At 37.2% G+C, this 15,354-nt stretch overlaps 1 protein-coding gene across 1 annotated transcript in view; it reads left to right on the top strand.

Moving 5' to 3' along the window:
• The window catches only part of LOC105510423 (chromosome unknown open reading frame, human CXorf23), a 56,388-nt gene that overhangs the window by 10,401 nt on the left and 30,633 nt on the right, over positions 1–15,354 (top strand). The window contains exons 4-7 of the mRNA XM_011940193.1: positions 4,246–4,421; positions 5,923–6,037; positions 6,767–6,830; positions 9,244–9,359. Of these exons, the coding sequence (XP_011795583.1) occupies positions 4,246–4,421; positions 5,923–6,037; positions 6,767–6,830; positions 9,244–9,359 (471 nt within the window). The remainder of the gene's footprint in view (positions 1–4,245; positions 4,422–5,922; positions 6,038–6,766; positions 6,831–9,243; positions 9,360–15,354) is intronic.

Here is a 15,354-nt window from a genome sequence, read left to right on the forward strand (position 1 = left end):
CTCTCTCTCTCTCTCTCTCTCTCTCTCTCTCTCTCTCTCTCTTGCTCTGTCACCCAAGCTGGAGTGCAGTGCTGTGATCACGGCTCACTACAGCCTTGATGTCCTAGGCTCTAGCAATCCTCCCACCTCAGCTTCTCGAGTAGCTGGGACTATAGGCACACGCCAACATGCCTGGCTATGTTTTTCTTTTAATTTTTAGTCGAGATGAGGTCTTGCTATGTTACCCAGGCTGGTCTTGAACTCCTGAGCTCAAGCAATCCTCCTGCCTTGGCCTCCGAAACTGTTCAGCCTCTCGAGTAGCTGGGATTACAGGCGTGAGCCACTGTACTTGACCTTATCATCTCTTTAGCTGAAACACTCATTTCAAATTGACCAAGTCATTTTTGATTCATTATTTATTCATTCAGTGGGTATTTTTTGAGGACCTACCCTGTGTGAGACAGATTGTTAGGGTGCCTTGGGACTAGAGAGCTGCATACAATTAGGTTTCTCCTCCTTTGGTTTATTGGAGTGCACGTGTGACTCAGCAGAAGATGGGTGGTACCAAGCTGGGAAATTGAAGAGAGGCATCATGTAGTTGACATGTGAGCTAGGCTTCAAAGGCTGGTGTATTTCACACACATGGAGATGAGGCAAAAGAAATTTTGTATTTATAGGTTAACAATGGCAGTAAAACATACACAGGAACTTTGACCTGTGTGGTTTTGAGCAGTGAAAAGGAATAGAGGGAAAGGAGACTGAAAGGTAAGAATGCTGCAACTGCCAGCCGGATTTGACATTATCAGCTGATAGGAGAGGGCCGGCAGCCCAGTTCTGGCTGCCAGAGGGTTGCCGTCTATGAGGTAGACTGAATACATGTTGGAACTGGGGAGGCCCACTAGAGGACTTTTGTGCAAAAAGTATTGAGATGCGGAATAAGGGGAGGAGTAATCTCCCTGAACCTTTTCCCTCAACTCCACAATTTCTAAATTTGTTCTTAGGAAGACAGGAGCAAATTATATACAGTCATGCATTGCTCAACGATGGGGATACGTTCTGAGAAATGTCGTTAGGCGGTTTTGCCACTTACTGAAGATCATAGAGTGTATTTACACAAACCTAGATGATGTAACCTGTTACACACCTAGGCTATATGGTAGAGCCTATTGCTTCTAGGCTACAAACCTGCGTAGCATGTTACTGTACTGAATACTGTAGGCAACTGTAACACATCAGTAACTATTCGTGTATCTAAACATATCTAAACCTAGAAAAGGTACACTAGAAATACAGTACCACCATCATTTAAGTGGTCATTAATGGAAACGTCGTTATGCTGCATGTGACTGTAATTGGGAAAGTGCTTTATATGAACTGGAGGATGCTGTATGAAATGTTAGTTATTAGTTGGAAGAAGACAGAAAGGAAAACTTTATATGTGTCATATGGATTTTGATATATATGAGAAGCTTCCAGAGGGCAGGGGAATCTTGGTTTTGGCTGCTGTTGGGTTTTTTGTTGCTGTTTTGCCATGCAGTTCGTTTCTTTGATGAGTCCTAAGTGTGTACAACAGGAAATTAAGGTTTAATGTAGCTTTTTATGTTTTCTCGGTTATTACCCACAACGCTCAGAGAACATCAGTGGAAATATCCTCAAACAGAAAAATAAACGGGGAAAGTGCAGTCGAGGGAACAAAGGATCTTGGAAGATTTAATGAAACTAGTACCAGAAATAGTATTAGAATAGAGATTTTTGGCTGTATTTTAATTTTTTTAATTGTCTAAAATGCATCTCAAATGAGAACATTTGATCTTTTTAGCTTAACTACTTGCTTTGCGGGTATTTCCTGAAATTATTAACTTGTTAATCAATCCATACCATAGAAAATAGTAAAAAGTAAAATGTGAACCAAAAGATGATTACATTTACAAATATAAATATTTAGGACATTTTGCATTCTCGTATCTAAAGAGGGTTTTTCTTGTACCAAAAGTATCATAATTATTTTTAAAAGACTAAAATTTGGAGGTTTTACTATGTTAATGTATATTTTCTAGAAAATGATAATTTTAATTTTTTCTTAAATATCTTGTAGTAGAGGAACTCTAGGATACATTTTAAGAGATGACCAGTTTAAACACTAAGATTTCAGGAATTAAATATATAATAGCTTCATAGTTAAAAGTATATAACTCCTGCGGATTGAGGATTGAGCATGGAGTGGGGACAAGAGTTTCAGCAGTAATCTGTAAGAAACTTTAAGTAAATGTTAATAATTACCCATTGGAAAACTGAACATCTTTATCAGCTTATTTCCTTTTGAGATAAACTGAGGCTGCCAGAAAAAACCTTATCAACTGATCTCCTCTTGTGTATGGACCATTTGTATAGTTCTATTTAAATATACTAGTTTCCTCCTATAAAATGTTTTTAAAGGCTATTTTTTTTTTTTTGGTATGGCACAGGAATTTTGTAACTTTAAACCCCCTTAAACAGAGAGCATTTGTAATTCTTTGTTAGTGGAGGTCGTTACAGGGTGTTCTAACATTTGCCAGCAAATGTCTCTTAGCTAGTTATCACATACACAGTGGGAAACTTGGAGCAAATTAGGAGGAAAGAAGGGAAATGCGCCTTCTTTCTAATGAAAGTCCTTCTAATGAATCAACGAAACCACAGCAGTGCGGTCAACCTGCTGCATGGTTACATTTCTGTGTTTCTGCCTTGGCACGGAGTTGTCCCTGGCAATGCTGGTCTGAGAGCAGGGAGCACGGAAAGTCAGATGGAAGCATTTCCTCTGATAAGTTATAAATAGACACTCAAAACCATTTTATTAGAGGAGCTAAAATTTTTAAAGAATATCTGTAAGCCCCTTATAACCCTGCAGCAGTTTAGATATATGGCTGTTACATGACTTAAATAAATAAATACATATGTGCATGCATGCACTCGTACCCCCAGACACATCTGTCTGTTTGCTTTCTGCTATATGATGAGCTATTCCAGTGGTGCTCTGTTATTTAAAACATACTTCAGGGCTGTCTTTCGGATTTATCTTCTGAGCCTGTAATGTAGCCATTAAGAACCCCAGCAGTTGCAAATGTCAATTCTTTGGACAATGAACTTGATTTTTGAGAAGAGCCAAAAGAAATTTAGAGTTAAGTACAGAGGAATAAGATATGTACAAGCTGATTAGTGCCATTTTGGGTCCAAAATGAGATATAATTATAAAATAATGAGAAAATTTCTTCATTGATGCATAAAGTACCTCCAGACAAAGAATTTCTGAGTAGTTTTAAGCAAGCACAGCATTCTTGGAATAAGGTATAGTTTTTCATTACAACACTTGGAAGACGTGTTCATTTGAATGCTCAATCTCTGGGATGTGAGACAAAGCAACCAAGACGTCCATTGTCTCAGGGTCGTGGCACCTTCCCCATAGGGCTATTGTAAAGATGAAATGAGATAATGTTGGTAAGCTCTAAGCCCCCATGTTTGGCACGTGGTAAGCCCTCAATAATAGTTAGCTCTGTATCATAACCATTAGTTTGTAAAAGTACTTAGAGGTCAGGAGAGCTCTTAACAAAAGTTATAAGATTCAGAAGGCATTAAAGTGGTAAGATAGCTGGGGTTATATAATAAATGGTAGTATTTCTTTATGGCTACATTGAGGGTGAACACTGTAGCTGGTGTCAATGATTATAACTTTGCCTAACAGCTAAGACTATTTTCTGAGAATTTAGTGAGACTTTGTAATTAAGTTAATCTCTTAACAGAATTTTATTTCAAAATACAATTCTAAGCTTATTACTGATATAAAGATATAAGGATTTTTATTAAGTTAGAGAGGTTCTTATGTTTGATATCGGCTTTTTAAAGTGTGATAGTATTTCAAGATAAAATAATTTTGCTGGACTAACAATGTTTTGGCCATTTGGAAGTAGAAAATAATCAATTACATTTTGCATAGTAAGTGTCTTGAATACTTTGTGTTTTTGAAGTAAAAATTGTTTCACTTAGAATTTGAAGGATTTTATTATTAAAGTGGCAAATATTTAATGACCTCTGATTTGAAAGAACTCAGAGCCATGTATCTGTAGTTAATTTCTCCTACTTGTTATTGTACATGTTTTATGGCATGGAATTTAGTGCCTTAATTATAAGAAAAGATATACATCTTTTTAGTTTTGTAGCTATCTTAATTTTTGATAAATTCTTTTCTCCACAAAATAGTTTCAAATTTAGTTAAACATTTGCAAATTATTCTAGGGTTGCTTCTAGCTATTCCACAGAGAGACAGATGTCACATGATTTGGTTGCTGTTGGCAGGAAAAGTGAGAACTTTCATCCAGTGTTTGAACATCTTGACTCAACTCAGAATACTGAAAACAAACCTACAGGAGAATTTGCTCAGGAAATCATAACAATAATCCATCAAGTTAAAGGTTGGTATATTTTGCACATACATTAGGGATAACACAAAAATAATATAGTAACTTCTCCCAAGATACAGGTAAACACCTGCAGTATAGTTTAATAGTAATTAATACTTCATTGTAAGCTAGACTGTGAATTAGGAAATCTTTTGAAGAGAGTATCAGGCATTCATTTGAGCCTAGTTGTTCTTTATATGTAGTTCCAATAACCTTGCGCTTCAAGTGTTAGTAGATTGGAAATTGCAAGTTAGAAAGGGAGAGGCTGGCTGCTGCAAAAGACAAGGCATACTGAGAGCAGTAAGAAACAATAACTGGGAACCTAACAGAGAGGAAAAAGCAACAAAAATAGATAGGAAACTCAAGAAATCAGGAAGCCTAGGTCATTTTATGATTTTTAAAGCCCCCTGAGGGCATTACTAGGACTTTGAATCTTAAGGATGATGTTGAGTGATCAATGAAACTTCTAGTTTGCTTTGGCATTCTTTATGTCTGGGAGTTGCGTAATCAATACCTTTAATGGTTTGCATTAATTGTTTTGTTTTTGCTCCTGGTGAGTTTCCATTAATTGGAAAATTCAGTGATATAGAACAACTTTCCCCAGTGATGCTACACAAATAAGGCAATTGTAGATATTACAAGCTGGAGGCCTTCAAGAATTTAAAATTTTTTATTTTGTACTTCCTACTAGACAATTGCATTAATCTTTCTTACCTTCATAAAATATATTTTGAAAATGAGTTTTTTTTTTTCTCTGCGTCCCTCAAACTGAGGCATGTATTTACTTTAAAGCACATAGTTTGTCTGAAACAGTTCATCCTCTCAGCTCCAGTCCCTCTCACCCAAAGGAAATGTGATTCTTGGCAGAAATGGAGCTGATTTGCAGAAAAATCCAGGAGATTGTCCCAGAACAGGAACAGTAAATTAGGGAAGAGGATTGCTTAAGTAGCTTTCTGATGGGCCAAGTGTGTTCTCTTTCTCTGTATCCTATTAAAAGTGTGTAGCATAGCTGATTTCTAAATGTTTTCATGCACTTTAATGTGAATTAAAGTAAAGTGGCATTAGAAGGCCTTCTGTGATATGCAGACATAACAGTTAGTATTTGTTTGAAATTGTTTTGATGTTTCAGGCTTGTTTTTGAAGTTACTTTTTATTTTCATTCAACTGTGAAGCTCTGTGCCATCTTTACTTTCCAGCATAGTAAGTCTTACCTTGGAGAAGAAAGGTCCTTGTTTTGAAAGAGCCATTGTCTTTTCCCCTGGACAAGTAAGCAGGCATGTCAGATAGAAAGAAAATTCTTTGATTAATAAATCAGGCGTTTTTACTCTTGTTTGGGCTTGGGAAGGCACGTGAGCGCTACAAATTAGTCTGCGAAATAAGTTTGGGTCGCACATGTTTTTAAGAGAAAACAGGTTGAATTTTAAAAAATAATCCCTTCTTTCTGTGCTTATATGTAATCTTTTAAGTGAAATCAGCTTAACATTGAGATAAAACTGTTTGTTTCCCTTTTCAGCAAATTATTTTCCATCAGCTGGCATTACTTTACATGAGCGTTTCTCAACAATGCAAGATACACACAAGGCAGATGTAAATGAAATTACATTGAATTCAGATCCAGAAATACACAGGTAATGATTGATTACCATATTATACCCATTTAACTAATGGGGATAAACCTCAGAAAATATTTGGGAAGGTGCTGCTTTCTGAACCTGCTCACCTGGGCTTGCTGTAGACTCTAGGATTCCATTTTCTTCACAAAAATAATAGGATAATCCAAGCATTATCTGGCCACTGCACTTTGATGGAATGAATCGGATGCACTGAAAACATTGACTAGCATTGTTTAAATGTGTAGGACTTTGAAAATACGTATTACATACCTAACTTCACTTCTGCTGTCAATAGTAATTGCTGCCTGAGGTCCTCAGTAGAAGAATGAAAGACGGTTGTTAAGCCATTGAAATCATAGGTTGCTTCATGTGGTCACAAATAGGTGTTCTGAGGGCAGCCAGATGAAACTATGTGTCTTCTGCTGGCACTTGTTGGAGCAGATGGCGTACCCTGTCTTGTGAGCTGATTTGAATACATGTGAGAATGCGGTGTATCGCCAGAGCAAAGGTTGAGATTACACAGACTACTGATTTGAGAACCACTAAATCTTCCCTGTAATATGATTCATAGGATATGAATATCCTGGGAGACTGCCATATAGGTGAAAAACTATCTGGTAGCAAGTTTCTTTTGCTTTCTCCAAAACATACTAGCTTTATTTCAAATTCTATTCTGTAATAGTAGAATCAAGGTATCAGTGTATAACATAATTATTTAATTGTACTATGCCTTTATTATTTTAGGAGAATAGATATGTCTTTGGCCGAGCTTCACAGTAAACAAGCTGTGATCTATGAATCGGAACAGGTTAGTGAATACAATTTTTGATGAGAAATTATCTTATTGTTGTACTAATGGCAAGGAGATTGGTGGTTGGGAGAGAAAACGGAGTTACAGTACATGAAGAAGGAGGATTGAAACCCAGGAATCTGAAATTAAAAAGCTCTTCAGGTGATTCTGACTATCAGTTAGGTTGGAGTGAGAATACTGACAAAAGACAAAAATATTCCCTAAGAGGGACAATCCCTAAGGATAACAGCTTTGTAAAATTGACACGCAATTACAGCATCCCCAAACTCCACACTGTAAAGCTTATGGAAAGTGTATTAGATACCTATTTTTTTTTTCAAAGCAATCTTGTGGAATATATTTTTAAATTGTACATGGAATGAATGCACAGGAACAAAATTTCATTTGATATTGCCCTTCTGTTTACTGCAGAATGTACGGAACATTCTGTGGAATATGAACTAGCAAAATAAGGGAAATAAGGGACTAAATTTCTTTATTCATGTGTTGTGTGTGGTTCCCATCCAACACCTCTCCTCCCACCTCCCATTTCTTTGCTAATTAAAAAGACTGTCTTGACTAGCCAGGAGGGAAGAAAACTGGCTCTTGTTTTAGAAGAATTATATCAAGTTCTAAAAGAACTGCTAATTTATTCATTGAGAATAAAGAGTTTTTGTAGAGGAGATATTTTAATACATTTCTGATAGAATATATAAATAATTTTTTCACTTGTGAAATGATTATAATTTTTGCTGAATTTATGGAGATAGGTTAATTTGTTGAACAAATGATATTTTCAGAGAATTTCTAAACATCAAAGTCCTATAATCAACTTACAGGAAATCTGTGCTGTTTTTGAAAATCACCTATAATTTAGTCATTTAACACAAAATATTATTTGATCATCTTTTCTGGCAGTCTTACAGCTTGCATTTTAACGTAGTCACTGTCATAGTATATGTAGTTTTATATGCTTTTTTCTTTTTACTTGATCCATAATAACATTCCTTTTATGTAAAATCTCTGAATTCGCCATGACCTTTTATGATTGAGGCTTTTTAAATTTTGTTTTGAGACAGAGTCCTGGTCTCACCCAGGCTGGAGTACAGTGGTACAATCATGGCTCACTGCAGCCTTGACCTCCTGGGCTCAAGTGATCCTCCCACCTCAGCCTCCTGAGTAGCTAGGACTACAGACATGTACTACCACGCCTGGCTGATTTTTGTATTTTTTGTAGAGACAGGGTTTTTCCATGTTGCCCAGGCTGGTCTTGAACTCCTGGACTCAAGGGATCCACCCACCTCGTCCTCTCAAAGTGCTGGGATTACAGGCGTGAGCCACTGCACCTGATCCTTGTTAAGTTTTAATTAACTTTTTTCTTTTTTTTTTTTTTTGAGACAGAGTCTCACTCTGTCACCCAGGCTGGAGTGCAGTGGCGTGATCTCAGCTCACTGCAACCTCCACCTCCCAGTTTCAAGCGATTCTCCTGACTCAGCCTCCCAAGTAGCTGGGATTATAGGCACCCATCATCACACCCGGCTAATTTTTGTATTTTTGGTAGAGATGGGGTTTCACCATGTTGGCCAGGCTGGTCTTGAACTCCTATTCAAATGATCCACCCACTTCAGCCTCCCAAAGTGCTGGGATTACTGGCATGAGCCACTGCACCTGGCCTAATTAACTTTTTTCAATAAGCACTTTTCGGCCGGGCACGGTGGCTCACACCTGTAATCCCAGCACTTTGGGAGGCTGAGGCGGGCAGATCATGAGGTCAGGAGATCAAGACCATCCTTGCTAATAGGGTGAAACCCCGACTCTACTAAAAATACAAAAAAATTAGCCAAGCGTAGTGGTGGGTGCCTGTAGTCCCAGCCACTCGGGAGACTGAGGCAGGAGAATGGCGTGATCCCGGGAGGCGGAGCTTTCAGTGAGCCAAGATCGTGCCACTGCACTCCAGCCTGGGCGACAGAGCGAGACTCTGTCTTAAAAAAAAAAAAAAAAAAAGCACTTTTCTATGTTGACTTCCACATAGTCTTTATTACCATAAGTTAAATGATTGTATATTATTCTTTTGACTTAAGTTTACCATGATTTATTTACTCATTCTTCCCTTCCTCTTAATTTTTTTTTTTTACATTTGAGTAGCTTCTATTTTTTGTTATTTTAAATATACTATTTTGAATCTGTTTAGGTAGATAATCTTTTCTTTGGGTTAGAGTCTCACAGGTGGGAATCCTGGTTCAATGTTAGGAGCTTTTCTGACTGTTTATTGTCAGTTGTGTCTCAAAATATCTGTATTAGTTTACAATACCCTTAGCAGGATGAATACAAGATAACTTATCTAGGACTTGTAATTAAGGTTCTTGTTAGATATGGTCTTTGTGCAACTAACAGTAATGTGAATGGTTTGTCTTCTGTCAAAATTCCTCAGACTCTGATCAAAATAATAGATCCGAATGACCTACGACATGACATTGAAAGAAGGCGAAAAGAACGGTTACAGAATGAAGATGAGCACATTTTTCACATAGCTAGTGCTACAGAGAGGTAATCAGTAGATGACAAACATCCTGTTATCAGAGAGCTTTGGGTTTTACCATATTTTTACATTTTTTTGTGTGATGATAATTTTCATTTTAATATAGGGATTTGCTGCTTCATATCCGTCTTATATGTTTAAGTGAAATCTATTAAAATGTTTCCAGGTTATTCAGTGATTATCATATGTGGTTTGATTTAAACAACAGAAAGTATGGGGTAGGTGGGTATTTGAGGTCTTTATAATTCTGAAGAGGAGTGTTACCGCTTTTAGAATGTTAGCAGGAGGCAGGACTGGCAAGTTTGCCGACTATTTAGCTTGAGCTGATTGAAACTCTGATACATTCTGCACTTTAGATTCTGGGTTAGTCTTTGAATAGTAGAAAATTTCCTGAAGTCAGTACAGTTATCTTTTGGGACTCTTTGTGGATGTCTGTACTGGATAATTGTGGATAACTGTACTGACAAAAAGTGAAAAAAGTCCACATTTTGTGGATATCGTCCATGAAATTGAGGCAGGCGTAGTAGAAAATGCAGAGGAGACCTAAGTTTGAATCTCATCTCTCTCACTTTACAAGCTGACCAATCTTGGACAAATTTGCTTAGTCTCTGGAGCCTCTTCATCTGTAAAATGATGTTAAAATCAATTTATGCTATGGGGCAGTTATGAATTTTAAATGAGCTGGCACATGTGAAGTACTTATGTCATATATGGCAAATAGATCCTCAGTAGATTTTTCTTTCTTAACCTCATACTTCTGTTTAGGGGGCCTCAGTAGTCTAGATCAACCCCAGTTTATCTCTAGTTCTGAATACCATGTGGATGGAACTCATGGCAACTCTGGGGCCCCATATGATTATGAGGTATAATTGAACAGGACAGCATTTCCAGTTCACTTGAGTTCTTACACTACTTAGATCTCCCAAAAAGTGAGACTGTATGAATACAAAGAGACAGTGCTAATTGTTTTTCCGTAATCTTTTGTATCAAATTGGTAAGATACTGTATTTGACAAGACCTTTAAGTCAAGTCTGTAGCTAACTAGGTCAGAATACGTGGACTTGATTCTGACAATAAGTTCAGGACTAATAAAAACATGGTGAAATGATGTGTTGAGGCATATAAAACAATTGAAAATGAAAGAGTAAAAATGTCGCTTGCTCTGTGAAAGTCTCCAGTCTCCTAATACGATATGGTTAATGCCTGACATGACTGTGCTCCTTAATGACACAAGCTCTCTGTCATGTTTTCCTTGACTCAACAAGTGTAAGAAACCCCGAGTACCAAGAAACAGGTTTTAAAAACAGATTTAAGACAATCAACATATTTTAAAGATTGTAAGATGCTTTAGGATGTATCTTTACCCCTTGACGTGATAAAGAACTTGAGCGCTGGAGTTGGACCTGAGTTCAGTGCCTGGCTCTTAGATTCCTAGCTATGTGACTGACTTTGGGCAGATTATTTTGTCTCTGTTTCCTCATCTGTAAAATAGGGATAAGAGTTGTACTTACCTCACAGTGGTGATTAAAATTAAGTAAAGTGATGAGTGTAAGGTAAAGTAGCTGGTCAGCATTAAGTACTGTGAATGCTAGCTTTGAGGACAGTGTGATAGTGTGCAAGAATGTGTTCCTACAAGCTGTCTTTTGCTGGGTCTGTTGGATTATTTTATTTGTATTGGATAGGTGGTGAGGCATAGTGGAGCCATGAGGAGTTTTTAAAAGTGAGACATTACTTAACATTCATCCTGCAAAAGTAAACAATTCAGTAGTTTTTAGTATATTTACGAACTTATGCAACAATCATTTCTATCTAATTCCAAAACATTCCATCACCCCAAAAGTAAACCCTCTACCCATTAGCTGCCACTCCCTGCCCCATTTCTGCTTCCCCCTTAGTCCCTGGCAACCACTGTTCTGTTTTCTGTATCTATGGATTTGTCTAATCCTGACATTTCATATAATCATTTTGTTGTTGTTGTTGTTTTGAGACAGGGTCTCTGTCACCCGGGATGGAGTACAGAGGCATGATCACAGCTCACTGCAGCCTCGACCTTCTGTGAGGCTCAGGTGATTCTCCCACCTCAGCCTCCCGAGCATCTGGGACCACAGGCTCCTGCCAGCATGCCCGGCTGATTTTTCGTTTTTTTTTTTTTTGTAGAGATGGGGTTTCACCATGTTGCCCAGGCTGGTCTCAAACTCCTGCGCTCAAGGGATCCACCCGCCTCAGTCTCCCAAAGTGCTGAGAGTACAGGCATGAGCCACCACACCTGGCCTGACATTTCATATAAATACGATAATAGAATATGTGGCCTCTCATAACTGACTTCTTTCCTATAGCATAATGTTTTTAATGCTCATCCATGTTGTAGCATGAGAATTCTTATGTATGGCTGAATAATATTCCATTGTATGGCTGTATCGTATTTTGTTGATCCATTCACCAGTTGATGGACATTTGGGTTGTTTCCACTTTTTGTCTATTGTGAATAACTATGCTGTGAACATTTGTGTGCAAGTTTTTGTGCAGATACCTGTTTTCATTTCTCTTCAATATATGGCTAGGAGTGGAATTGATGAGTTTGGTGGTTACTCTATGATTAACTTTTTGAGGAACTGCCAGACTGTTTTCCAAAGTGGCTGGACTATTTTACACTTCCACCAGCAGCATGTGAAGGGCCCAGTTGCTCCACATCGTCGCCAACTCTTATTATTCATCTCTCACTTTATCCTAATTCAATTTCCTTATTTAAATAAGAAAAATATTTTATCATTGTATCTTAGAAATTCAATTTATAAAAATTGACCTCATTATATATTATGTTTTTATATAAACTTTTAATATCAAGTCAGGGTAGTTTCCACAGAAATGTGAAAGAAATGAAACATGATGCGATCATAAGTCATAGGATGTAGCGATTTCTCACCTTTGTGGTTTTCCCTCAAAAAATTGTATGCAGCCTCTTTGTCTGTGTTTGCTCACTGGTGTATCCCCACTGCCCTGAGCTCAGTTCATGTTTGTTGAATGAATGGATGAAGAGTTTCCAAAAGAGTAGACAAGACAGAGGGTACCTAAATTATAATGCATTTAGATTTAGGTTACTATTCCCTGGTGCCTTAGGATCTTTCACAAGCAAGTCTAACACTTGGGGATTCTGTCTAGCCTCTAGGATCCATCTGTTTTCTACAGGTGCTCCTTAACTTATGATAAGGCAACATCCCGATAACCCATTGTAAAGTAAAAGAATTGCAAGTCAAACCATTGTAAGTTCAGGATGGTCTGGATTTGCTTCCACTTCTTACCCGTTTCTTACTCTAATGTCTCCATGTTTTCTCCTGACACACTATTTCTGCCTTTTCTAACTGTAGTTACTAAGTTTCCTACAATGTAAATGAGTTGTTTTATTATAGAAGTGTGGAGTGTGTTTGATAAAGTAGCTTAAAAATAGTGTCAGTGGACTTGAAGAGGACATCAAACTGCCAAGAATTTCTTTTATTTTTTATTTTTTAACAAGGAGTTGGAAGGACAGTCTGTCGTTTAAGCTGGGCAGATTACAGGAAAACATCAGTTTTTATTCTTGCTATTGCAACAGTCATAATCTGTACTGAAGTAGAGTACACTTTATAAAGATATTATATTCATATAGTCAACAGGTATTTACATATTGATTTCTTTGTTCTAGTTACTGTTCTAAGGACTGGGGATATAATGATAAACTATATACAAACCTTTGTCTTCATGTTACTTATAATTTAATGGTAGAAGAAAGAAAATAAATACATGTCAGTGGAGTGATAGGTGAAAATAAGGCAGAAGAGGAAATTTAATAGCAAAGAGTGACGTGTGATATGGTTTTATTTACGGTGGTCATGGAGTACACTTATGACTTTTTTAAAAATGTAGCTGGGTTGTGAATTAAATGAGGGAGTTAGCCATAGGGTTATTTGAGAGGATAGTATTTCAAGAGAGGGAACAGCAAAAGCAAAGACCTTAAGACAGGTGCATGCCTGCTTTTGTTTAAGGAATAGAAAGGGGGACAGTGGGGTTGTGACAGGGTAGTAAAGGGAGAGAGTTAGTAGATGAGGCCAGTCATGAAGGGATTTGAAGAACTGAAGGACATGAAGACTTTGTATTTTATTCTGGATGAAGTTAGAAAACACTTTGGGTTGTAACCAGAGAAGAGACATAATCTCACTTAAATTTTAAAAGGATCACTCTGGTTGCTGGGTGGAGAATGGACTGTTAAGAGCTAGAGAAAAAAAAGTATTTCCTTCGTAAATAATAAAAAAAGATTAGAGGTAGGAAATCTACATGATAGGGTCGACACAGTAGAGTGGACGCATCAGGAAACCAGGCTGCTTAGATCTTCTTCCTCTCATATCCTCTGTATGTAGCATCTGCCTCGTGATCCAATATGGGTATCTGTGCTTTAGCCATCATGTCCTCATTCTAGCCTTTCCTTTAAAGACTTCTTGAAATTTACACATGATAACTTGTCCAAAATTTAGTCCCATGGCTATGCCTAGCTGCAGGGCAGCTGGGAAATAGATTCTTTAATCTGAGCATTCATTTGCCTGGTCAAAAATCAAATATCAAAGGATTTAATTTTTTGTATTGTGTCAAAATATACATATCCTAAATGTACCATTTTAACCATTTTTAAGTGTAAAATTCATTGACATTGAGTATATTCACTTGTACAATCATCACCAGATGTTTGTATCCACTTCCAGAACTTTTTCATCTTCACAAACAGTAACTCTGTTTCCGTTGAATAATAACTCCTCATGCTCTCCTCCCTGCAGCCCCTGGTAACCTCTATTCTTTCTGTCCATATGAATTTGCCTATTGTGGGTGTCTAAGTAGAATCAGACAATATTTGTCCTTTTGTCTCTGGCTTCTTTCACTTAGCATAGTGTTTTCAGGGTCAATCCATGTTGTATCATGTGTCAGAATTTCATTCCTTTTTAAAAAAAATTCATTCTCTTTTAAGGCTGAATAATACTCCATTGTATGGCTGTACTACATTTTGTTTATCTGTTTTTCTGTTTGTGGACATTTGTATTGCTTTCACCCTTTGGCTATTGTAAATAGTGCTGTTATGAACATTGGTATTGTCATCTTTTTGGTTATAGCCATCCTAGTTAGTGTAAAGTGGTATCTCATTGTAGTTTTAATTTGCATTTCTCTGATGACTAATGATGTTGAGCATCTTTCCATGTGCTTATTGGCCATTGGTATGTTTTTGGAGAAATTTCTATTCAAATCCTTTGCCTATTTTAAAATCAAAGTCTTTTTATTGTTGAGGTGTAGGAGTTCTTTGTATATTCTGGATACAGCACCCTTATCAGATACATGCTTTGCAAAGAGAATTTTTAAAAATCCATTGCTTTGTTTGTTGAAGTAGTCATATACACTAATGGTAATCATTTGGAAAAATATAATAAAGTATAAAATCAAAAATATAAGACATTCCTGATTTTACCAGTCAGAGATGACCACTGTTAATATTTAGTACATTTCTTGTCATTTATTTTTTTTTTCTGGGCACATATGTGTATATTTTAAATAGTTGAAATTATCCTCAATATGCAGCTTTGCACTTTACTCTTTTGACCTATTGTCGTCAGCGTTTTGACAAAACATAGGCCTTTTTAACATTTGAAAAAACCCTGAGTGTCTATTTCATGTCAGATTCTGGGATCAGAGCTAGGGCCACAAAATGAATCATCCGCAGTGCTTCCTCTGAAGGAATAGCAACTTGTTCTGTTAAACAGACAGGTACACCAGTAGTTACAAATACGGAGTGATAGATGTTAAGACCCCAAAATGCTACATGTGCACATAGCAGGGAGTACCTAGTTCACCTCAGAAGGGTTTAGGAAACTCTTCCTTGAAGAGGTACAAATGGATCTAAATCTTTTTTTTGTTTGTTTGTTTTTTGTTTTTTGTTTTTGAGACGGAGTCTCGCTCTGTCGCCCAGGCTGGAGTGCAGTGGCCAGATCT

This window comes from Colobus angolensis, unplaced genomic scaffold, assembly GCF_000951035.1.
Source record: "Colobus angolensis palliatus isolate OR3802 unplaced genomic scaffold, Cang.pa_1.0 Scaffold188, whole genome shotgun sequence".
Classification (NCBI taxonomy): domain Eukaryota; kingdom Metazoa; phylum Chordata; class Mammalia; order Primates; family Cercopithecidae; genus Colobus; species Colobus angolensis.